We start from the raw sequence: 25,031 nt of genomic DNA, 5'->3' as shown, positions 1-25,031 counted from the left end.
CTGTTTCACCTGTGCCTTGACCTTCAAACCACTGCATCTCAGCAGGTCTGGTCTGGTTGTCCCTGTTGTCCTGTCCCCGTTATCCTCCAGCTGCAGAACCCAAGTCCCCTCCTCTCATTCTCTCAGCCAGGTGGATCTGTTTTCTTTGAAGCTGATTTTTTTTTTTTTTTTTAATTTGTTCGGGTTGGATTTTTTGTAGTTTTGGGGTTTTTTAATGCTTTGATTCACTTGAATGAGTCTAGGACTAGGATTTTTGCCTGTACCATTTTCACTGGAATTTTTGTATTCCCAGTCACCTTTATTTGTATTCCCAGTCACCTTTATTGTATTCCTAGTCACCTTTATTCCTCCGAAACTGCATCACTGGGTTCAGGAATGACATCAAATGTCACCTTGCAAGCAGCTGTAATCATGCAGGAATCAGCTGTCACAAATAGCTTTTGCACACTTTATTTGTATTCCTAGTCACCATTTTCACTGGAATTTTTGTATTCCTAGTCACCTTTATTATAAAAGTTTTGTTTGAATTGGCTGGAAGTTGCTAGAAAAGCAGCTTTCACTAACATAATCCTAAATATGTGGATCTCCTTCTTTCTTGTCAAATCCTGCATATTCTTGGCTTGTAAACAGCTCATATGGCAAAAACTGTTCCTCTTTTGGGGGAGGCCAAAATCCATCAAAGCTTTGCTGCTTTTACAAAGAGACTGAGGTAAATCCAGGAATAAATCTGTTCCCAGCAGGGCAAAAAGTTCCCAAAAGCCCTTTAGTGTGTCTGCTTTGGAATATTCTGTGGTGTGTTAATTAATGCTGGGGTCCTGTGAGGATCCCACAGTGCTGAGGGGATTTTTTTGTTTCTAGAGCGCCAGGTCTTCCTTGCAACATGGAAGGATATTCCAAATGAAAATGAGCTTCAGTTCCAGATTAAAGACTGTCACCTGAATGCTGGTGAGTGGCTTCATTCTGCCATGCTGGAGAGCACTTTTGATGTATTGCCATTAAAAATCACCTTATTAATATCACCTTAGTAAAATAAGCTGATGGCTGATGAAGATGTAAGTATTGCACCTTTGAATAGCACAGCCTGGCATCCTAGGGCTTGTTTCAGTCAAAAAACTTTTGCTGGGTCCCCATAAAAGCACATCTAAAAATCCCAAGTCTTTGATTTGACCAGTCTGTTTCTTCCTTTCATTCTGGACCTTGTATTCTTGTTTTCCCTTTTATACTTTGCTTCCCTGCAAAGCTGCTCTTTAAATGGAGCTGAATGTGGTATTGGGGCTGTTCAGCAACCCTGTCCTGCTGCTGTGAGTTGTGATCAAAGTGTTCCAGCCCTGCTGCATCACCCTGGGCCACTCACTTCACCTTTTGGCAGCTTCTTTCTTCTTTTCTGTCATGCAAGATTTAACCCTACAGACACTGCAGGGTGTTGGGTGTTTGAGGAGGACAGGCCAGGTGGGAGGGGTGTGCTGGTGTTAGCTGAGATGTTGATGCATTTTCATCATGTTTGGTCCTGTTCAGTTTGTTTGGCTGTAGAGTTTCCTCTGTGAGCATCTTGTACGTGTGACCTTACTACTGCTGAAGGATAAGGGAGTGTAAAAGGGTGGAATGGGGCCAGCTCAGCAGCTCTGCTCCTGGTCTGGAGGTTCTGGACAGGAGCCAAGTGATTCTACCAAAAGCTGCTCTGTTTCACAGATGAAAGAAGTGTCCATATTGATTACCAGCCCTGTAACCTTTTTATTCTCCCATGCCTGCTATTGCACAATGAACACCCTCGTGCTTCAATAGCAGACAGAAACCATGGGTCTCTTTGTACTCATAATTATTACTATTTTGGAATACAAAAGCTGGAGCACGCAAGAGGAGGGGAAAAATAGCAGCTGTTGGACCTTATGACTTGATTTCACTGTGGGGTTTGAAATGAGAACAACCTCTGTGCCTCCCCCAGTCCTCCCTCTGCTCCTCACTGAGCTTGGCATTGCCTCTCCCCCTGCACTGCAGAGCTGCTGCTGCCTTCTGCCCTGGCCATGCCCTGGCTGCATCCAGAACTCTTTATCTCCAATCAGAAGCACTGATTAGAGATAAAGAGCCCTGGAAGCTGCTCGTTTTGGTGTTGAGGTGCTGCCTGGAAGGGGATGTGGCTGGGAAGATTGGCAATCCTGCAGCCTGGCCTCCCCCTCCTCCCTCTGGAAGAAGATGTTATGAAATTTGGAGTGCCAGAATGCTCCCCATTGCAGAAGGGTTTGCCAGCTCAGGGCCAGACTGCTCAGCCAGGCCTGGGATGCTCAGAAGGACAAATTTCCAGCTCTCAGGGAGAGCAGGGAACACCAGGCAGTTCCTGTCAGTGGGATCTGCAGCCTCTCCCAGGCAGGAATGTGGCTGCAGAGCCTCTCCAGAGCACAGCCCATCCCTTGGGGTGCTCAGGACCTGCCAGGACCTGCCAGCCTCTTTGGCAGAAAGTGAATCTCACCCCATAAACAGATCCCAGACACTTCCACTGAGGCTTTTGTTTCTGCTGCCCTCACCTCCTCCCTCTTGCCACTCCTTGACCAGCTGGGTTTGAGCAAGGGGCAGACCAAGAGCTTTGCAGGAGGGAAAACCAGTGAAATCTTGTGTGCTTGCCTGAGCCCCTTGTATTTTTTCTATATTTTCTATTTTTTTTTACCAGTGCAGCCCTGACTCAGCCTGCTCACCTTGATTTCCTACAGGCAGTAACCTCCTCTAGCTCAGACCATCCTAAGAGCACCAAGCCTTGCTTGCACAAGGATCAGGGAAATCCAAAACCCATGGAGTGTGGAATTCCAGCATCCTCAGGGGTGCAGGCTTCTCTCAGCATGGCAAGTGAGACACTAGGGCAGAGGCAGAATAGGCTGGGTGAAATCTGGCAGGAGCTGAGCCCATCTTCTAGTTTACACCAGAGCAAGGGTGTGTGCCAGGCCACGTGCCTCAGTAGGGTGATAATTTTTCAAGATTCACAATTTTGATTGTTTAAATCCAGTGAAAATAGACTTAAAAGACTATCCATTCTTCCAAAATAGAAAGGCAAGTTTGCATGTAAAATCTTTAGGAACTTGATCCTTGTGGAGGAAGGGCTGGTTCCTGTTCCAAAGGCTCTCCTGCAGGAGATGTGTAACCACAATAAAGCTCTCAGTTTGGCCTGTCAGTGCTTGTGGTGTCTTTGCAGGTTTGCAATGCCCTCGTGGCAGAGCTGCACAAAACTCTGCAGATCCCAGCAGCTCCTCACCAGACCTGAGGAGAGGCTGGGTTTGTGCACAGGGAACAGCTCAGGAGCACTGCTGGCTCCTTGGAGTGAGCTGTTCTCCCTGCTGGGATCTGCTGGGCTCAGTCATTCATGCCCAGCCTGAGCCCACCCACCAGGTGGTGAGTGCTGAGACACCATTCATGCCTCAGCCTGGCTGCTCTCAGCCCCGTGACGTGAGTGCAGCTGGAGCTAAAAATACCCAGCTCCCAGAGCAGGGCCCTCACACAGCTCCACAGCCACTCAGAGCCCTGTGGAGCAGCTGGGCTGGCAGAGGCTGGGCAGGAGTGATCCCTGCACCCTCAGGGCCTGGCTCTCCTTCTCCCAGCTCTCCTTCTCTCTGCTCTCCTTCTCCCAGCTCTCCTTCTCTCAGCTTTCCTTCTCTCAGCTCTCCTTCTCCCAGCTTTTCTTCTCTCAGCTTTTCTTCTCTCAGCTTTTCTTCTCTCAGCTCTCCTTCTCTCAGCTCTCCTCCTTTCTGCTTTCCTTCTCTCAGCTTTTCTTCTCCCAGCTCTCCTTCTCCCAGCTCTCCTTCTCTCAGCTCTCCTTCTCCCAGCTCTCTTTCTCTCAGCTTTCCTTCTCCCAGCTTTTCTATTCTCAGTTCTCCTTCTCCTGTTCTCCTTCTCCCAGCTCTCCTTCTCTCAGCTCTCTTTCTCCCAGCTTTTCTATTCTCAGCTCTCCTTCTCTCAGTTCTCTCAGCTCTCCTTCTCCCAGCTCTCCTCCCAGTTTTCCTACTCCCAGCTTTCCTATTCTCACCGCTCCTTTTCCCAGCTCTCCTTTTCCCAGCTTTCCTTTTCCCATTCTCCCTTTCTCCCATCTCCCTTTGTCCCATCTCTCCTTCTCCCAGCTTTCCTATTCTCAGTTCTCCTTTTCCCAGCTCCCCTTCTCCAGTTCTTCTCCAGCTTTCCTTCTCCCATCCTCCTTCTCCCAGCTCTCCTCCTCCCAGCTGCAAACAGCCTTTCCTTTCATGAATTCTCACATCTGTGCTATGTGAGGAGCAGGGCTGAATTTCTGTGCAGCCATCCTGGAGGCCCTGCAGAGCAGTCAAGCAAGGGGTGCTGCTCTTCCTCAGTGGACAAACTGAAATTTGAGTTTCTTTCTCTCCCAGAACTTATTTCCTATTTAGATTTTACTGAGGGAATGGCAGGAGTCTTGGGAGATGCAGGCAATGGACCCATTTGAGGCTGTCTAGAAAGTGTCTGAACTGAGGCAGGACTAATCAAGGAGGTGAAAAATAAGGAAATAAAGGTGAAAATGAAGAATGCTGCTTAGTGGAACTGGGGAATTACAAGAGTGGGTGATGAAGAAGCTGATGTGCAATGTGACAGAGATGACAGCAGGTGTGTGCAACCAAGAGGTTGGGATGTACCTGAAAGAAATGAGGAGAGGAAACAGCCAGGATGCTGCTGTGAGCTCAGGAACTGCTCTGAAGTGAGTTAGGCTTGAAACAGGGATTTGCTGGGGGCTGGGATTTGATCTGTCAGAAAAGCAGTGTGTGAGTTCCTTGTACATCCAGAGCTGTCACAGTGCAACAGTCACCTTACAGCACCTCCTGTGCAAACTGCAGACTCCTCTCCAGGTTATTGCTTTTCCTCCTTCAAACAAAAAGGAGATAAACACAGACAGACAGCAGAGAAGCTTCTGTGGCAGTCTGTGCTCCCAGGCCTTTGTGGGTAAAAGATCCATCCTGTGCCCACAAGGCAAGCCAAATAGGATTGGTTGGAGCTTTGGTGGCTTGCAACAGGGATGGCAAAAAAAGCTCATCCCAAAGCACTGGGCAACCAGAAAGTCTTGGCTGCTGCAGGTGGCCCAGAGCAGGCAAGGGAAGCCAAGGATAAGGTGCCAGGCTGTGGGATGAGGAGCAGGTACCTGTCAGTGGGAACTGGGGTCTGATCTGTGAGCTGATCTGTGTCTCCACCATCATTGCTTCCAAAAAAAGCAAATCCTGGACCTTTGAAGCTATTCCCACCATTCCCCAGTGACTCAGGGAGAGATGAGTGCTTAGATCTGGATTTGGGGCTCAGGTTCCCAGTGGTGAGAGATGGACCTGGCCTGAGGCTGTTCCTGAGGGCTGTGGAGGAACAAGTCCCTCTGGAGCTGTGCCATGGGGCCAAGGTGTGCTTGGGATGCCCTGCACATCTTGAATTCATCAGAGCTGTTCCATGCATCAGCCTCTTAGGAAGAGGTTGGGAAAGTTCCCTTGAGAAAACCTCATTCAGAAATAATGAAAACACAAAGTCATGGTTATAGCCCAGCATCCTCATCTCTTATTAATCCAGTGCTAAATTAATTGATTTGGGTTTTTTTTTTTTAATGAAAATACATGAATCTAGTGCATGAAAATAGATTGCTTAACTGTTACAGCTCAAATATTCTGGGTGCTGTTGGTGCAGCTGAGGTTTCCCCTGTAACTGAGCATGCACTGAAGCTCAGTTTGCCTTGTTTACACTGGGTTTTTTTAAAATGCTAAGTTTGACTAAATTCTAAAGGATCCCTACATTAGGATATGCAAATCAGATGAGCTAAATGGTTTCCTTTTTCCTAAACACTGCTTACCCAAACCCACAGAGTGAAAGAGGATGAGCTGACTTGCACATGGAGATTTCCTCCCATTTAATGGTATTCCATCACTTGCTCTGCTGTTCAGCACAGGAATTTTGGTTTTGTTTATCACTGGTGCACAATTTGGTACCTTTCTTGTTTGGAGTTTAACATGGCTTTATTGGTATGCAGTGGTCACTTTGTTTTTCTCCCCCAGATAATTTGCTAATGCCAGAAAAAAAGTAAACTGGATTTTATTTTGATGAAAAAACTTGGGGGGAAATCACACAAGCTTGCATGGTATTTTGTTTTTTTCTGAATGTGCAAATCCTGTAGCTGATAGTTTAATAAATTACAGAACTGGTGCATATTACATGTCCTGGAAATGAATGTGGTGTCAGAACATTGCCCCAAGTGCCTCTCCAGTGGATCAGCCTGTGCTTGGTATTTGAATGCAGTTCTTGGCTGGATGCTCAGAACCATTCAGGTGCTGCTAGAAATGGCACAGGGATGTTCTGGACTATCACAGCATCAAATAAAAGCATTAAATTGTACTTTCTTCTATGGAGTGCTTGCTGCAGACTGCCACAAAGGTCAGACAAGGTGTGTGGTCAGTGTTGGCTCTGAGTTGTGCCTGTCCTTGCTGCACACCCCCTGCCACGTGCTCATCTTGGCTCTCTGAGCTCAGATGTTCAGTTCTTAAGCTGGTGGGCAGAAGATTTGAGCTCATCCTTTGCTTTACCCAGGAGAAAAGTGCTGTTAAAAAAATATTGGGTCCCTTCAGTGCAAAGGAGACCCTGTAAGCTGTTGAGTTGTTCCTCCCTGTGTTTCCATGTGCACTGCTTGGCTGAGGGACTGAGGTAAAAAAATTCTGTTCAGAAAGGAAAATACAAGGAAAACAAACCAAACAAACCAGCCCTGAAAGCTGGGCTGATGTCAGAAGCTTCCCTGGCCTTGGGGATGGCCAAACCTCCCTTCCCTTGTCCTTCCCTTGTGCTTCAGGAGGGTTCTGAGAACAAACCTTGAGACAAAAGAAAGTTGCTGTGCAAGGCCAGCTGTGCCTTGTGTGTTCTGCTTTGCAGAGTCCCCAGAGTCACCCAGCCCTGCTCCTGCCTGCCTGGCCTCCCTGCTCCCAGCAAGATCTGCCTGGGTTTCTTGGATTTTATTTATTTATTTTTTTTAAATAAAGGCTGTGCTGTCACATGGCATTAGCGGCCCTGCCTTCAGCCAGCCCCAGCCTGCCACTGTTGCTTAGCAACTCTGATGATCTCCAAAATCCAAATTGCTGATACTCCAGAGCACAGGAGGGATGGGAGCTGCTACCTGGGGGGAGAAGGGCTCAGCTCTCCCCAAATCTGTGCTCAGAGAGGGGGCAGGAGGGTCAGGCAAGCCAAGCATCAGCTCCAGCTGCTCACCATTGCTCTGGCTGGGGCAGGGCATCTTTTGGTGGGGATTTTGTGCTCTTTGGAGCATAACTGAGATCAAGGGAGCAGAAAATTGTAAAAACCTTCCTAGGGTTTGCCCTGCCTCACTTTCCCTCCCTGTATTCCCCTACAAGCACTTTCCTGCTCTGGAATCTGCCCCTCAGCAGAGGCTGGGGTGTTTCCATGGCAAGAGGAGCCATCACATGAAGATTTTGGTGTAAGAGCAGCTGCTCTGTGGCTGTGTCTCACCTGCTGAGCTCCCTAGACACAGCTCCCCTGCTCTGCCATCACCCCTGTATGGGGTAGCAGCCAAAATTGCAGCTTCTCATTCCAATCCTGCATCCCTGCTCCCCAGGGAATGCCTTTGCTCTGACAGCACCTCCCAGCAGAGGGGAGGCTGCTGTGGCAGGTGTCAGGCTTGCTGGAGAAAGTCCTCACCAGTAGTTCCACCTTCCAGAGGGGTGAGGTTTAACCACAGCCTGTCAAAATGAGTCCAAAAAATCCCATTTAATACCAGCAACCCTCTCAGACGAGGATGTCCTGTCTGAACTTGTGCTTGTGTTGGACTCTGTGCCTTCCCAAAGGCCTGGAGGCTACTGCTGATGGCTTGAGAGCATGAGAATATGGGAATTTGGGGTTCTTGCTGGTGGGTGATGTCCTTGCAGCATGGATTAATCCCAGCCATGCTCCCTGTGAGCAGGGGACTGCTCTGCACTGCCCATTTCCCAAGTCTGGCTGAGTTTATTGTGGAGAGGAGGAGTATGGGTGGGAGGAGGAGACAGGCAATGAGGGGTTTTAAGCAAAAGATCTCATTAGTTACATATATCAGCCAGTTTCCATAGTAACTGGGGAAGAGAGGAAGCCTAAATCTGAGTGTGTCTGGGTGGCTGCATGCCTGAACCATCCTGGGCCTGCAGGGAGCTGCTCTGGGGAGCAAAGGGGGGCACAAAGTGTGCAGGCTGCCTGGGGAGAGGCACTGGATCCCAGTGTCTGCATCAGGGGTGGATTTGCCTTTTTATTGGTCCTCCCACCATTCCCTGGTGCATGAACAGGCTCTGCTGTCCTCTGTCCAGTCCCTCAGCACAGACTGGTGTCCACTGTGAGGTCTGGCACCCCATGGATGGATTAGAGCTGCTTGGTCACTTTGTGCTGCTCCTCTGCTGCTGTGCTGCTCCTTAGATGGATCCCACATTTCCAGTCTCTGGCCTTTCAGTGCTAGTTGGTTCTCTCCCTCATTTTATGTCATAAATAACCCAGCACAGATAAAGTGTTCCACCTGCCCCTGCAGGGAGTTAAATTTCTCCTCTTGAGCACCAGAAATGGGAATTTGCCAATGATGCTTATCAGGATCTTCCACCCAAAGTGTGACTGTGCCCCTTTACGGGCATCCACAGCCTGATGTTTGCTCTGTGCTGAGGAACCCCTTGGCATCCAGGGCTGCTCTGTATTCTGTGGATTTCCCTCTTCTGGTTTCCTCAAAAAGTCCCTTAGAAATAATGTGTGTGACAATGACACCCATCCAGGTGTGCAGCTGAAATCACACCTCATCTGCCTGCAAGGGCTGAGGTCAGGCTGTGTGTTAAAACCACACCACAGCCCTGTGATGTCTGGAGACAGTGCCTGGGGGGTGGTTTACCCTTTCAAGTAATTACTTTTTTAAAAAGGGAGAGGATTTTTGCTTGCCTTGTAGGACATTGATTTGGCCAGAAGTGTCTGTGTGTGAGCAAAGTAGGAGGGAGCTCTTGTGGCTGGGACACAAGCTCAGAACCTGAGCACGCCTCAGGCTGTGATCTTTGTTCTTTTCCACCTTCATCTTCTGACTTTTTGGCTGCCTGTAGGTGGATGGGGGTTGTGGAGAAAGCAGAGTTCTCTTCCTCTCTGAGCAGCCTTTAAAGTCTCAGCTTGATCAAGTCCTGAGTGACCCAGGGCAGTGAGAGCCCTGTAAAATGGGCAGATACCAGGAGATCACAGCCTGGAGGGAATGAGGTGGGTCCACGGAGAGAACTGGAATGTTTTTCTCCTTGTGTCACATGTGCTCCTGTCCCCGGGGAAGCAGGCAGCATTTCCCTGTGCCCTTGCATCCTGGGAATGCTCCCCAGGGCTCTCCTGTCTCTGCAGATGATGGATCTGAACTAACAGATGCCTTTTTTCTCCTCCCTTCCCTCCATAGACACTGTCTCCAGCAAGCTGCAGAACAACAATGTCTACACCATTGCCAAGAGGAACGTGGAGGGGCAGGACATGCTCTACCAGTCCCTGAAGCTCACCAATGGCATCTGGATCCTGGCTGAGCTGCGCATCCAGCCCGGGAACCCCAACTACACGGTGAGAGCTCACAGGACAGGGCACAGCCTGGGCTCCTGCTGCTCACACACACCCTGAGCCTTCCTCCCTGCCCTTCCTCCCTGGGGTATTCACTGGCTACCCAGGATGAAGGAGGAAAATGATCAATCTGACTACCATGTTTCTAGAAGGCTAATTTATTATTTTATGATATATGATATTATAGATTATATTATATATTATGTGATATGATATCGTATCATATTGTATTATATTATTATAATTTTATCATTATTTTATTATTTATACTTTATTATACTAAATTTATTATACTATGCTTATTATAGTATTTCTTTTACTGTAGTTTATTATTTATATTATGTTATACTATACTATGTTATATTATACTATACTATATTAGCTATACTATATTATACTAAAGAATAGAGAAAGGATACAGAAGAAGGATACATTACATTACATTGTATTACATTGTAGTATTATTTAAATTTTTATTATTTTATTATTTACACTTTATTATACTATATTTATTAGTGTATTTATTTAATAGTAGATTATATTATTTATACTCTATTATAGTATTTATTATACTATAATTTATTATTTTATTATTTATACTATATTATTCTATCTATATTATAGATAGAATAATCTATACTATACTATACTATATTAACTGTACTATACTAAAGAATAGAGAAAGGATGCAGACAGAAGGCTACAAAGAATTATAATGAAAACTCATGACTCTCTCCAGAGTCTCAACACAGCCTGTGATTGGTCATTAAGTTAAAATAATTCACATGAAACCAGTTGAACAATTACCAGTTGGTAAACAATGTCCAAACCACATTCCAAAGCAGCAAACACAGGAGAAGCAAACCAAATAATGATTGTTTTCATTTTTCTCTGAGGCTTCTCAGCTTCCCAGGAGAAGAAATCCTGGCAAAGGGATTTTTCCAGAAAATGTGACAATGACACCTCCCTCCCTGCTGGCTCTGTGCTGAGGGAGATGCTGATAATTTGGCTGGGGGGGTGAGGATGCTTAACATGGGCAAAGTGAGGAGCACCAGAATTCCCCTGCTCTGTCACCAGTGAGCTGGGCCAGTGCCTGCTCAGCAATGGGCAGTGACTTGCCAAGGTTACCCAGAGATAAAGCCAAGAGATATTAGCAAGGAAGCGCTGCCAGGGAGCCCTTCCCCCTCGTACAGACAAGGGGAGATTTATGCCCCGCCGTGTTCCCGGCTGTCTGTGGCCCTGTGCTGGCACCAGCCCGGGGCTGGGGGGAAGGTGCTCTCTGTCCTGCTTCATGCACCCCTGTGACTCTTGTCTTTGACTTCTCTGCCCTTCTGAGGGACCTGTGTGTGTCTGGTGTTAGAGGATTTATCTCCTGTTGGAAGCTGTGCCAGGAGTTCCAAGAGAAATGTGTGGTCTGGGGAGCTGCGGGGTGGATGTGAGTGTTGGAAGGTGATTTAGAGTGTTTGCACAAGGTTTGATGCTGCAAGCCTGGTCTCAGCCTGATCTTTGCTTTAGAGAGGAGTGACAGCCAAGTTTGTGTCCATCAGGACTGAGCAGCAGATCTTTAGAAGCCCTTGGGTTTAGTGCTGTGACTTGCAGCCACAAGCACAGGTCTCTTGTCTCAGTTTGGGACCGTGTCCCCTTTTCCTCCTGCCTGTGGGGCCGCCTACATTTGGTGAGAATGTGGGAGTTTGCTTTTGTTTTCCTCCTGCTTTCAGCAAGCTCTGAAAGGGCACTTTGAGGTTGGTGATGGAGAAAGCAGGACAGATACTCAGTGTGATTGTCAGCAGCCATGTCCAACCATTCCCTTGTGGCCATGGCAGGAACTCCAGCACTAACCTCTCCTCTCCTTTCCACAGCTCTCCCTGAAATGCCGAGCTCCAGAAGTGTCCCAGTACATCTACCAGGCCTACGATGCCATCTTGAAAAACTAACAGGAGGTGGAGCCTGTGCCTCACCCTGCAGAAGGAGGAGGGGGGAAAAGGGGTCCCCAGAGCCTCCTTCACCGCCAGCGCAGGGAAGAGCACTCCTAACTGGAAGCAGCTGTATTCATGTGTAGGATTGCAGTCAAAGGCACTGATTAAACAAGGTAGCAATTAGTATCCACGTGCTGATGATGATAGGGAACAAACCCCTTTGGTATTTTTAGCGTCCATGGAGTTTGTAACCACTGCTTCAGACTACTCCCATGTGCCCCTCGCCCCTCACTCATCCGTTCTCGTGGGCTTCTCTCCCATTTTGTGCCAATGTTCAGTGTTTTCTAAATGGCTTTAGGTGTAGTTTGGATTTTGTAAAATAACTGCTCATTGGAAAAACAAAAAAATACCGAGCAAAAACCACACGTCTGCTGATTAAAACAAGGCAAAAGTGTCGAAAACATAACACTGCACTTTATTTTATATTTTTATACTTTTTTTTTTTTTTGAGTTTTTCTATTGTAATTGGCTTAAAGGGAAGATGATTGCAAGGAAGTCTTGGGAGCCCTGCAGGGACGTGGGGCTCTAGCAGGGTGAGCACAGCCTCGGGGAATTAGGAACAGAGCCATCAGTGGGGTCCTAGGAGGGGAAGGGAGCCCTAAGGAGGGGTTTTTATTACTCTTGTGCTGGCTTCTATGGTGTTTTCACTCCAGCCATCTCCCTGCCTCATCAGCTGGTGATTTGAGGCTGCTTTTGTGTGGGGAGGAGCTGCAGGCCTGGATGGGTAGCAGGGCAGGGGTGATGAAAGGAAGGAAATGAGCCTGTTCTTAGAGCAAAAGGCTCCAGGTGTGGTCTCTGCATCCTCACCCATGTGCAGCCCCTCTGCCTCCTGTTCTTTCTGTGCCTGCTGAGGCCAAGCTGCCTCCTCAGCCATTCCTGAGCTGTGCCCCCTTCTCCCAGTGCTGGCCCTGGCAATTCCAGATGTGGCACTGCCACTTCCCCCGTGGGGCTGCAGCATCACCCAGGCCCCCACGGAGAGGGGCTGCTGCTGGCAGTGCCCCAGGATGCCAGGGGAGTGCAGTGGCTCTCCCTGCTGCCCCCAAAGCCCAGGCTGGGCATGGTGGGAGATGCTTTGGGCCTGGCAGTGTTTGCTCCCTGCCTGCCTGGGCCACTCAGCTTCAGCAGGGCTGGGTGGAGCAGGCCATGGAAGGGTTTCTCCTTTTGGCAGCTCCACTCTTTGTGCCCAGCACAGTGCCCAGAGCCAGCCAGGTCCCTGCTCTGAGTCCCAAGCAGCCCCATGCCCTGGTCCTTGTTTTCCAAGCTGTCCCTTAGAGCCAGGATTGTTTCCCTTCTATTCCACAGCTGTGGATTCACCCCGTTGCAACCACTCAGTGCTGCAGCACCAGCAGTGAAAGCAAAGCTTCTTGCATGTCCCTGCTCCATCCATAGCTTGTCCTGCTTAATCCAACCCCAATCCAGACCAGCCTCTCCCTCCCCAGCATGCTTGGACATCTCCACCCCAGCTAACAAAGCTCTTGCGTGTAGCAACCCCCCTGTTGTCCTTTTAGACGCCACTTTCAGAGTCAGTAAATGTTTCACGGTGGGAGATCGTTCATCAGGGCTTTGGCACTGGCTGCAGCCAAGAACCCGGTGCTGGGAAAAGGTCACAGTGTCCTGGGAGAGGCTCCGGCCTCAGAGGACCCTGAGGAAGGTGTGTGCCTGTGTAGGAACCCCTGGGCTCTGGCTGGGGGGAGGAAAGTGGGGCAGGGCTGGAGCAGCCCAGCCCTTGAGCCTTGCCCAGCGTGCTGGGAGGGGATTTGCTCCGAGCCCCGCGGGTGTGGTATAAAAATCATTAACAGAGCAATGGAGGAATCCTGATGCTGTGTGGGGCAGGGAGGAGAGCACAGCTTGGGCGTGGGGAGGGGTTGCTGAGCGCCCCCTTCTCTTGCCGAATTCCTTCCCAGCTTTTGGGGTGGGTGTGCCAGCCCGGGGCGGGGCCGGTGCCGTTCCCTCCGCCCCTGCTCGTTCGAGTGTTCCCGTTCGTGTTGCTCTTCAGGCTTTCCCTGCCCTCCGTGTCAATAAAGTCATTTCCACCAGGCTCTGGCTGCGTGTGGCTCTGTGGGAATGGGGAGAGGAGCCATTCCCCTGATGCTGGCTCTGCCCAGGGGAGCTGCAGGACTGAAAGCTGCATTTGATAGAAAGGAGACTTTGCTCACCGGGCTTCTTTTTCCACCAGGCACTTCTACAGCACAGACCCCCTAAATGTGGGGCTTGCAGGAGGAGGAGGCAGCGAGTTCCCTTGGTGCTCCAACAGCTGCTTCTCCTCATCTCAGAGGGCAGCAGGGACAGATTCAGATGAAAAGCAGAAGATTGATGTACCCATTTAGCCCTTCTGGGGCTCCAGGGGAGCTGTGTGTGGTGTGACCTGTTTTCCCTGTGGTGAAGTGATAAAATCCTGGGAGTCAGTGAGGTGTTTGGATTGCTTTGCACTGGTGCTGTTTTTCAGAGGGCTTTGCCATCTCTTCATCTCAAGCAAGATGAGTTGGGCTGCAAAACCTCTGTGCCAGGCCAGAGCCAAGCTCAGTGCCTGAAGTGGCCAGAAATCCAGCAGAACACACAGCAGGTTTGGGGGATGTTGCTCTGGAGCAGGGCAGCCTTTTCCCTCACCCTGCCCAGCCTTGGCTTAGCAGCCCCATGATTTTTGGGAGCTTGCACCCTCCGTGGAGGGCAGGTACCACATCAAACAGTGTTGCCCTGCTCTGGGATGGTTTTGTGTTAGGAGCAAGTGCCCGTGTCAGGTAACAGCAATGACAGGCTGGCTTGGGGTCCCTGATCTTGCTGTTGTGTCCCTTCCTGCATCCCTGGTTTGGGATGGGATCATCATTCCCTGTTGGGGATGGGCCTGGAGCAGCATTTGGCCCCACAGGAGCAAAAGCTGCTGTGGGATGCTCAGCCCTGTCTGCTGCTGCCCCTCTATGTCCTGTGGCAAAGGGAAGGTTTCATCCTCCCTCACTGGTCTGCCTCGAGAACAAACTGGGTTTTGCTGCTGCTGTGGGTTTGCAGATTTGCTGTGGATTTCCCACCAACCCCCTGGGAGCTGGGTTTGCCATCAGCAGTGTCACCCAGGGGCTCGGGGGACACAGGTGATGCTCCCTGAGCTGGGAGCTGCCAGGGGGGATTGGTCCCCACAATTTTCCCTATTCCAGAGGCTGCACTGTGGGACAGGGACCTCCTGAGCTGTTCCTTGCTGCTCTGGCTGGAGCTGGGGCAAATCCTGCTGTGCTGGGTGGGCTCCCCAAAATCCCTGTGCTCCCACTGGCCTCACACCCATCCTGCTCCGTGCCAGCAATCCCTGAGCCCATGATGGGCTGTGGGGGACACAGGGGAGGATTTTGGATTTGGCTAAGGCAGGAGCTGACCACAACCACCAACTCTGCCTGTCCCCAGCTGCCACCTGCACATCAGCACACCCAGGAACTCTTGGATGGATGATTTGAGGTTTGCCTTGCACTCGTGTTGCTCAGACTGGGATAAACCTCGCAGCCAGCAGGGACGTGCCGGGATCCAGCCCCGCTCCCTTCCCCCAGCTCCTCGTATATTAAATTTCACACATTAAACTGCAACTGAAGAGCATCTCGGAGGGAACTGCTAAAAATAGCCGCGAGGCTGGAGCCTGGATTGTGCGGGAGAGTTCATGTGCAGCGCGGTCCCTGCGCTCTGCCCGAGACATTCCGGGGCTCGGCGCTGCTCCGTGGCCGTGCGGGGATGGGGAGCAGCGTCTGGGGCTGCTGGAAACCCCAGGACACAGAAATATCTGCGTCTCTGAGCATCTCTGCAGGGAAATAACGCCCCGATCCCTGCCGGGGTTCTGACCCCCTTTGCCTGTGCCAAGGCTGTGCCGGTGTCCTTGTGCCCCCAGCCGCGGGGCTGTGGCTGCCGTCCCCTTGTCCCCAGGAGGGATGTGGCGCTGTGTTTGCCCCTGCACCCCCTCCTCAGCCCGGAGATGATGTTTTCTCCCAGCCGAAGGTGCTGACGAGGCTGGGGGGAGCCCGGCCGAGCCCGTGCGATCGCCGCCAGCCCTGTGCTGTCCCCTCGGTGCTCGCCGGTGTCACAGCCAGCCCGGGTGGCCTTTGGGGCTGTTCCGAGCAGCAGAGGGGCGCAGGGACTCCATCAGCAGCGTGTCCCGGGGACCTGGACCATGGTTCTGGAGGTGCAGGCAGCGTCTTCCCTCTGTCCAGCACGCAGGTAAAGGCTCCGTGCGGGGTGACCCAAAAACGCAGACACTGCAACAGAAATGTCCCTCCTTTGGGGGGCTCTGCGGGCAGCTGGGCTCGGGGACCCCCGGGCACAGAGCAGCCCCCGGCCCCGGAGATGAAGCGATGTGCCCGGAGCACAGCGAGCAGCCGGAGGAGGAGGGAAAGAGTCCCCGGGAGGGCTCCTGCCCTCCTGCCCCGAGGGGCTCCGGCCCGGGGGACCCGTCCGGGGCGGGCATGGGAGCCCGGAGCCGCCGGGGAGGGAAGGGGTGACGCCGCTGCACCCAGCACACTGCAGGGGGGACATGGGAGGGTCTTTTCCCATCGGCGCCTCCCCAGAGCCCCGGGAGAAGCCGGTGTCTCTGCTGGATTCCTGCGGCTCGCTCTGTGCATTCCCTGCCTCCTTTCCCGGGTGCTGCCTCCTTCCCTCCAGGGCACTGCCCGCATCCTTCCCGGGCATCCTCCGCATCCCTGCCTGGGCAGAGCCTCCTTCCCTCGCCGGGCGCTGCCCGCATCCCTGCCGGAGCTCTGCCTGCCTCCCTCCCTCCATCCCTCCCCGGGCGCTGCCCGCCTCCCGCCCGGGCATCCCCGCCATCCCACCGCCTCCATCCCTGCCCGGCTCCCCCCGCCGTGCCCCGGCCGGGCTCTCCGCTCCCCCCGGTGTGGCCGCGCCGGGCGGGGGCCGGGCCGGGCCGGGGCTCTGCAGCCGGGCTCGCCGCATGGCTCCGCCGCCCGCCGGGGCGCCGCCGGCCCGGGCCGCCGCTGCCAGGTACGGGGATCGGCCGGGAAGGGCAGGACGGGGGCAAAGTTACCGCTGGGCAGGGCAGGGGTGGATGGCATGAGGGGACAAGGGGGAAAGTTGAGCGCCGGGGCTCTCCGCTCCCTTCGCCCGCCGGAACGGGGGTGCGGGTGTCGTCCCCCCTCGGCATCCCCCGATGCCCTCCAGCCCCAGCGACACCGCGGGCCGGGGGTGCTGCGCTGCCAAGCCGGCCGGAGCATCCCCGGGAGGGTCTGGATGCGGGGGTACGAGATATGGGGTGAGGGATGTGAGGTGAGGGATGTGGGGTGCAGGATGAGGGATGTGGGGTGAGGGATGGGGGGTGAAGGATGGGGGGTGAGGAATGTGGAGTGAAGGATGTGGGGTGCGGGATGTGGGGTGCGGGATGTGGGGTGAGGGATGTGGTGTGAGGGATGTGGGGTGCGGGATGTGGGGTGCGGGATGTGGGGTGCGGGATGCTGTCCCAGCCCTGCGGAGCTCAGGGGTCGCTCCTTGCAGTGCCCCAGGGTGGCAGCGTGGCCAAGGTCGCCGCGGGGGCCGGGGCCGCCCTTCCCGGAGCCCCCTGCAGCCCCCGCCCGGCCCTGCAGCCCGCGGAGCCCGGCCTGAGCCCGGTGCTGAGCGCCCGAGGACCGGGGACGGTCCCTGCCCCACCTCCCCTCCGTGCGGTGCCCCGAAGGGTCCCCCCGCTGTGCCTCAGTTTCCCACAGCAGCTGTCTGTAGGGCCGGGCACCACCAGGTCGGGCTGTGATGTTTTTGGGGTGCAGTGTCCCCGCGGGCCAGCACAGAGGGCAGTGAGGTTCTGGCAGAGCCACAGCGGGCTCAGCCCGTGCCCCAGCTCCAGCGGGGCTCTGGTTTCCAGTTGTGAGGCTCCATCACGCTCCGGCCCCGCAGAGGAGGAAGGGTTTGTGGGGACGGGGCTGTCCCTGCAGCAGGGTGGCCCCAGGGACCTGCAGTGACAGTGCTGTGTGCTGGCAGAGAAAAGCCCTGGCAGGGTCGGGCCTGGGGGCTCCTGCACCCCCCATTTCCCTGCATCTGGCACAGAAACATCCCCACCGCGGGGCTGGGGACAGCCAGCACCCCGGGGACAGGGCCAGCACCCCGGGGACAGGGCCAGCACCCCGGGGACAGGGCCAGCAGCACGGGGACAGGGCCAGCACCCCGGGGACAGGGCCAGCACCCCGGGGACAGGGCCAGCAGCACGGGGACAGGGCCAGCACCCCGGGGACAGGGACAGCACCCCGGGGACAGAGACAGTACCCCGGGGGAACAGTGCCAGCAGCACGGGGGGACATGGTCCTTGGTCCTTGGTGTGAGCCACGGCCCAGGGAAGGGATCCCGGGGAGCTCGGCCACTCCAGAACCCGGCAATGGGAACGCTGTGCCCAGGCTCCCCCTGGGGTAAATAATCTCCATCAAACAGCCACAACAGGGTGTTTGAACCTGACACTTTCCGCTGCTGCCCTGCGCTTTGGGGATGGTGCAGGGAAAATGGGCCAGAGCATCAGAAATTGGTCAGAGCATCCACACTTTGGGATAAAGCACAAGCTGCTTCCTAGGGATGAGAGCCAGTGAGAGTGGGACCCATCCCTCGCCCATGTTGTCCCCATCACAGCTCCTGATGCCAGCGGTGTTTGCGCTCCTCAGGCTCAGCTCCCACGTCCCTGTGTGTGGGTTATCCCCCCGTGTCCCCCTAAACGTGGGCCCTGCCCCGGCCTCAGCACAGCGGTGGCTCCGGGCTCACCCTGTCAGCTGGCTGCTAAATGAGTTCCCATCAAGTTAATTGCCCAGCCGCTCCAAGGCAGAGAGGAAACGCTCAAGCTGTCGCTCGCAGGCGCTCAGCGATGTCCCCCCGCCCGCAAAAGGCAATTCCAGCTGTCCAAACCCAGGGAAGATGGATTCCCGGCTTGGGACAGCACCGGGAAGGGACAGCTGGTGACAGTGGCCCCGCACAGCCTGGGACCCTGAGCAAAGACAGAGGCTTTCCTTGTTGTGGAGCTTAAAGGGCTGAATGTGCCTGTGAGAACCTTCCTGGAATAAAGTCCACTCTATTCCTGGAATAAATCCTGGAATCCTGCCTCTCCTTGGCTGCTGGGGCGGGACGCTCCAAGGGGACCCTGAGGTCCTGCAGCGCCAAAGCCCCTGGGTACATTGCCAGCTCCTGCTGCAATAAACACCCAGAGAGGTCTCTGAGAGCTGACCAGCTTCTCCTTGGCCTTGCAGTGACGGGGAGCCCCGGCGGGGCAATGCATCCTGAATGGGGCTGAGGCCCCCTGCCCGGGAATATGCAGCCTCGGCACCGCGGGGGCAGCACCGGGGCCGGAGCGCGGCGGGATGGTGGCAACCTTCAAGATCGCCGTGCTGGGAGCGCAGGGCGTGGGCAAGAGCGCCATAGTCCGGCAGTTCCTGTACAACGAGTTCAGCGAGGTGTGCGTGCCCACCACGGCCCGCCGCGTCTACCTGCCCGCCGTGGTCATGAACGGCCACGTGCACGACCTGCAGATCATGGACTTTCCCCCCATCACCGCCTTCCCTGTCAACACCCTGCAGGTACGGCGGCACCCGAGGGCGCCTCCACCTCTGCGGGTCTGGGTGATCCCCCCTGTGGCGGGGTTTTGCTGTTGGAATCTGTGGGGTTGCGGCTCTGCCTTTTTGGGGGATGTTTCTCTCTCTCCGTGTCAAGGTTTGGTTGCTAAAGGATGGGTTGTGTCCTCATGGATCCTGCTGAGCAGGTTCAGGATAAAGTGTGTCCTAAAGTTTGGCGGCAGCAAACACAAGAGAGGTGGCATCCCACTCCAAGGATGTGGCTCTGGCATTGCTCACAGCTGGGATCCACCTGGGGTCCTGGAGCACTGGGATCCAGTCCTTGACTGAGCCGTAGCAAATCTAGGGTTGGTAAATCCTGTGGTCATACAGGAGACCCAAATTAACCTTATAACGGCATAAAGAGTGCTCACATGCTATCCAAACAGCTAAGGTTAAAAAGCAACTGAGCTGTCACAAGCCCAAGATGCCAACAAGGCCTCCCAACCAAGGAAGATCTTAGAACAATGATTAATTGAACTCCACGAAAGCCAGGGCCCAAACTCGGATTAGATACCCCACTATGGCTGACCCAGTGTCTGAGCCAACAGCAGAACATGTGGGTGACACCAGGGGTTCCTGGAGCCCTGATGCACCCACTGCCCAAGGCAGGCAGAGCTTGTCCCCTCCTGGGAGAGGCCATTGTCCCCTCCAGCATTGCCTGGGCTTGTTCTGGGGCTCTGAACCCACCAGCTCCCCCTCTACCCCCTCAGGTGCTTCCCAACCCCCCAAAAAGCAGTACGGGGTTGGAAAGCATTGCCACCAGTGCCAACAACTTCTGGATGGATTTAGTGGGGAATATAGGATGTTAAGCTCATGCCATAGCCCCAGGGGCACAGGTTGTGTCACCACTGTGGGGAAAGGAGCTGCAGGTTCCCAGCTGTGGCTGCAGAGCCAACAATGGGGCCACCTCAATTAGTCACAGTGTCCCTGTCCCCAGCAGGGCCAGGGTCACAGGGGCCATGTAGTGCTCTAAGAGCACCTGTACCATCAGGCAGGAGGTGAAATGAGCACTCCAGGGGCGAGGAGAAGGTTTAAAAATTAATGGGTGAGCGCAGGGAAGGAAAGGTCAGCGTGAGAAAGAGCCCGAAATAGCAAAGGGTAATTTATTGACACAGCAGCCAATGCTCACACACTCCATTAACTCCCTGCCTTGCTGCACCCCAGAGGAGGTGCCAGTGGGAGCAGATGGAGGTTTCCAGGGAACAGAGGGTGATCAGAGGGGTGGCTCTGAGGGGAAAGGAGAGGGATAAATCTCTGTCTGCAGGGAAACATCCTGGACTCAGCTCCGTGCCAGGAGCAGCATCCCTGCAGTGCTGCCCTGCAAGGGGAGCAGGAGCCAGTGCCTCTCTGACATGCTGCTCCTGCAGTGCAACACTCAAACATCCCAGGAGATCTGCACTGCTGAGGAAAACCACCCTGACAGGGCAGAGCTGCCCCCAGCACGGTGAAATAGCTGCAGTCCCTTGTCTCCCTGGTGTATCAGGGCTCAGAGGAGCCCCGAGGCTGCTGCTCCATCCTCCTGCATCTCTGAGCCCCAGGGTCTCCCCAGCATCTCCCCTGGGTGGGCAGGGAGGGGCTGTGTCCCCCTGCCAGCTCCTTGTGCCCCCTGTGACAGAGATCAACCCAATCCCAAAACTGCCCTTCCCCACCTCATTATATAAACTCAGGAAGGGCTGATTCATGGCTCTGGAGGGGTTTGCTCAGGGACAAGTGATGCCTTTCCTCCCTGGAGAGTCTTTCTCCTCTCCAGAGGCACCCCAGGAGGGTTTTGCAGTGCTGCCTGCAGGGGCTGCCATTCCCAGTCCCATCTGAGATGGGAAAGTGCCTGAAGTGAGGCAGATTTTCGCTCATGGCATGAAAAAAAAAAAAAAAAATCCGGTTGTTCCCAGAAACCCAAGGGTTTCTTAACAGCATTAATTTCTTCCAGCTCCAGATTTTGGCTGTAGAGAGGCCACCCCTGCCTGCCTCTGCCCTGGATCCACATTTTGCTCTCACAGACTCAGTTCCTGAGCTGCCTCTGCTCCTCTCCTGTCCCCATGTCCCCTCCAGACAGAGCTGCTGTCACCTTCCCCCTCTGACCCACAGAGCTGCTGCTGCATCACCCTCAGATGGGGCTCAGCATCCTCCTCACCCGCCCTGCCCCAAAAACCAGGGTGCATCACTAATTAGCACAGCTAATTAGCAGCTCTGGAGGATGAAGCTTTTACTCCCAGTGTAGGGGGCTGCATCCAGCCCCACTCCCAGCTCAGCTCTGGGCTGGAATTAGGCTGCAATCCTCCCTCAGGAGTGGAATTGGGTCTGATAAATCCTGTTACCTCTCCCCTGGATTGGCAGGGGGAATAAGGGATCTCTGGAGAGGGGACATGGCTGCAGAGCTGTGGGGCACACACAGATGGGTCAGGGCAGGGATGGGTGCTGGGGCAATGTGCAGCCCCCAGAACAGGGCAGGGCAGAGCATCCCCCAGGCCCAGAGCCAGGACTGACCCCTGTGTGCCCCTGCAGGAGTGGGCAGACGTGTGCTGCAGGGGGCTCCGGAGTGTCCATGCCTACATCCTGGTCTATGACATCTGCTGCTTTGACAGCTTCGAGTACATCAAAACCATCCGCCAGCAGATCCTGGAAACGAGGTACGGATGGCTCTGGGGTGGTGGCAAGGGAGTTCTGCACCAGGGGGGCACATCCTGGCATCAGAGAGGAGACACCAGAGTGGCACAAAGCCCCTTTGGCAGGGATGGGAGCCCCAACACCAAGAGAGGAGCAGGAGCCCAGGCAGGCTCCTCTGAAGCCAGGATTCTCTGCTACCATTCCTGGCACAGCTGCTCCATGGAACCCAGGGAGGATTCTCTGCTGTCAGCCCCAAAAATGAGCTGCAAAACGCCCAGCAAAGGCTCTGAGCAAATCCCTGCCTCATTCCTGACAGAATTCCCAGGAAAAGAGGATTAGCTGCCCTCAATGAGATTCCACACCAGCAGCACATCCAACACCACTTCACTTCACTTCACTTCACTTCACTTCACTTCACTTCACTTCACTTCACTTCACATCCACACCTCTCACTCTTACTCCAAGAGAGAAGAAACAGGGTTAAGGTTGGCAGAGCTCTGAGGAGCCTGGCTGGGATCTGGCTTTGATTCTGGCTGTTGATTTGTGCATTCATGTGCCAGGCAGGTGTCCCCTGTGGCTGAGCCCTGGGTGAGCAGCTGCAGGTGCCATGGGGGTGTCACCAGCTGGGGTCTCTGTACAAATCACCAACGGGACAGGGCTGCTGGGAACGTGCCTTGAGCTGTTTGATTTTTCAGCATCAGCCTCGTTACGTGATTATGACAATGGGAAGATGCCATCAGCTCACATCTCAAGCAGCAAACTAAGAACGTTACAATTTACTTTATAAGTTTTTTGACCAATCACACAGAGCAAAAGCATATTGACAGTAGTTCTATCCACGTATCCACGTACCTTTGGTTAAACAATGCTTGCTTATTTTGAATACAAGACCTACTTGTAAGCTTTAAAACACAATGCACAAAACTCTATTATTAAGCTTCAAACTGCCTAATATCTTGCTAGATAAACTTTTCTGGAAAGTTTAGCTTTCCAGAAAAGTTTATATAAATAGTTTATGTAAATAGCTTAGAAAGTTATTCTAGACAAGCTTTAATACACAGACCATTGTTCTATTTGTCCTGGCTTTTCTACAGTTTAAATAATTTTTCTGCTGACCTATCTCATGGCTGCTGCTCAGCTCTAATCACAGTTCTGCTGTCTCTAAAGCCTGCATCTTGCAGCTTTCCCAAAACCCTCTGATTCTGTAGATTCCCACATGGGGGGTGGCTGGACACGGAGAGGGACAAGGGGACAAGGCAAGGCACAGCCAGGAGCCCTTTGGGGATGGGCTGAGCTCTGTGGTCTGTCCCTCTGTGTCCCTCCCTGCCATCCTCCCTCACCTCCCGCCCTCCCCAGGGTCATCGGCACCTCGGAGACGCCCATCATCATCGTGGGCAACAAGCGGGACCTGCAGCGGGGCCGGGTCATCCCGCGCTGGAACGTCTCCAACCTGGTGAAAAAGACGTGGAAGTGCGGCTACATCGAGTGCTCGGCCAAGTACAACTGGCACATCCTGCTGCTCTTCAGCGAGCTCCTCAAGAGCGTGGGCTGTGCCCGCTGCAAGCACGTCCACACCACCATCCGCTTCCAGGGCGCGCTGCGCAGGAACCGCTGCACCATCATGTGAGGAGACCCCTGCCCAGGGAGCCCCCAAAATCGGGGATGGTTCTGCTGCACCATCATGTGAGCCCAGGGAGCCCCCAAACCCTGGGATGGTTCTGCTGCACCATCCTGTGAGATCCCTGTCCAGGGGCTGCCCAAAATTATGGATGGTTCTGCTGCACCATCATGTGAGGAGACCCCTGCCAGGGGCTGCCCAAATTTGGGGGTGGTTCTGCTGCACCATCATGTGAGCAGCCCCCTGTCCAGGGACCCTTCAGGGGGCCGCCCAAACCTGGGGATGGTTCTGCTGCATCATCATGTGAGGAGACCCCTGCCCAGGGGCTGCCCGAAATTTGGGGATGGTTCTGCTGCACCATCATGTGAGCCCAGGGACCCCCCAAACCCTGGGCTAGTTCTGCTGCACCATCATGTGAGGAGACCCCTGCCAGGGACACCCCAAACCTGGGGATGGTTCTGCTGCACCATCCTGTGAGCCCCCCCTGCCAGGTACCCCCCAAACTCGGGCATGGTTCTGCTCCCCGGGCAGAGGGAGCTGTGCTGGAGACACCTCTGGGCTTGCTGAGGTGACATTTGGGGACAGGGGGTGCAGGGGGACAGTGAGGGGTGAGGGACGGCCCTGAGCTCTCTGCGAGCCTGCAGAGCTTGAGGCCAAAGCCATCCCAGGGCGTTGTACACAGCACTGGAGGGTGGAGGAGGTGCCCAAATTTTTGGCTGTCACTTCATCCTTGCCAGTTCCTGCCCTGGCAGCACAGGGGCAGCTCCTGGTGCTGCCTCATCACCTGCTCCTGGAAGGGAATTATCCAGCACCTGTATCCCAGTGTTCTGGGGGTGGTCCTGTCCCTGGGGCACAGGGAAACAGGAGTTCTGCTTTTCCCCTTGTGGGATTTCTCCCCATGGAGGGCAGAGAAGCCAGGTTACATGCGCTGTCTTTTGGTTTGGTCAGGTCAGATCTCCAGGCGGAATTTCTGAATGAAAGCAAAAAAAGGGGGAAAAAGAAGTCCTAATCCTGCTCCTGACACCCCCAGGAGCTGGGTTCTGCCTTCCCAGGGCTCTGAGCCCCCCTGTGCCCCAGCACAGCCCCAGCACAGGAAGGCTGTGAGCACCAAATAACCTGGGAACGCTCCTTGCGGGGCAGATCACCCCTCTGCTACCTCTGCTCCTGGGCTCAGCAGGTGACCAGCTTTGCACCCCAGCCCCGGGGGTGTCCTGGGCAGGTGGGCATCCCCCTGTGCCCCCTGTGCCCCCCTGTGCCCCCGGCAGTGCCACTGGGCTGGGTTTTCCCACAGGGAATGTTGCCTCGGCAGCAGCAGGGAGCTGGAGCAGCACTTCCAGCTGAATTCCTGCTTTGTTTTTTTTTTCTCTCTGCATATCCCTAACAGCAAAGTGAGTCCCCCATGTTTTATTTTTTTTAATTTTTTTTTAAATTGCGGAATTATTATTTTTTAATCTTCTGGTTTGTGTTGGCACCAGAGCTGCAGCTCGCCTGCATGCTGCCCTGCAGGGTGGGCTGGCAAAGGGCAGCCCCTGCTAGGAAATGGTGATGGGGTGGTGGAGGCAGAGCAAGAGGCAGAGAGGGTCGTGGTTTCTCCATGGCTGGTCCCTGTGAGACACAGGGAAACACCATCCTCACCTGCTGAGGCAGGATCTGATCTGATCCATCCTCCAGCAAATCCATCCCCGCGATTCCTGCTGCCACAAGGAGCTGGAGGGGTTCATCAGAACAGGACACCCATCCCCT

General features: G+C 54.1%; 2 protein-coding genes across 3 annotated transcripts in view; both read left to right on the top strand.

Annotated features, from left to right (window-relative positions):
* AP2B1 (adaptor related protein complex 2 subunit beta 1) overlaps positions 1–13,464 on the top strand; it is an 81,183-nt gene extending 67,719 nt beyond the window's left edge. For both annotated transcript variants that reach the window (XM_058818012.1, XM_058818010.1), the window contains 3 exons: positions 859–945; positions 9,386–9,540; positions 11,397–13,464. In XM_058818012.1, coding sequence (XP_058673995.1) covers positions 859–945; positions 9,386–9,540; positions 11,397–11,471 — 317 coding nt within the window. In that variant the 3' untranslated portion in view covers positions 11,472–13,464. The remainder of the gene's footprint in view (positions 1–858; positions 946–9,385; positions 9,541–11,396) is intronic.
* Positions 13,465–18,814: 5,350 nt separating this feature from the next.
* RASL10B (RAS like family 10 member B) lies at positions 18,815–23,297 on the top strand. Its single transcript, XM_058817961.1, has 3 exons — positions 18,815–19,030; positions 21,569–21,693; positions 23,027–23,297. Exons 1-3 carry the CDS (start codon positions 18,815–18,817, stop codon positions 23,295–23,297), a joined length of 612 nt encoding a protein of 203 aa, XP_058673944.1.
* Positions 23,298–25,031: the final 1,734 nt, after the last annotated feature.

Source organism: Ammospiza caudacuta, chromosome 20 (genome assembly GCF_027887145.1).
Source record: "Ammospiza caudacuta isolate bAmmCau1 chromosome 20, bAmmCau1.pri, whole genome shotgun sequence".
NCBI classification, from domain to species: domain Eukaryota; kingdom Metazoa; phylum Chordata; class Aves; order Passeriformes; family Passerellidae; genus Ammospiza; species Ammospiza caudacuta.
The sequence above is the reverse complement of the archived record's forward strand: the minus strand, read 5'-3'. Positions and strand labels throughout refer to the sequence as shown.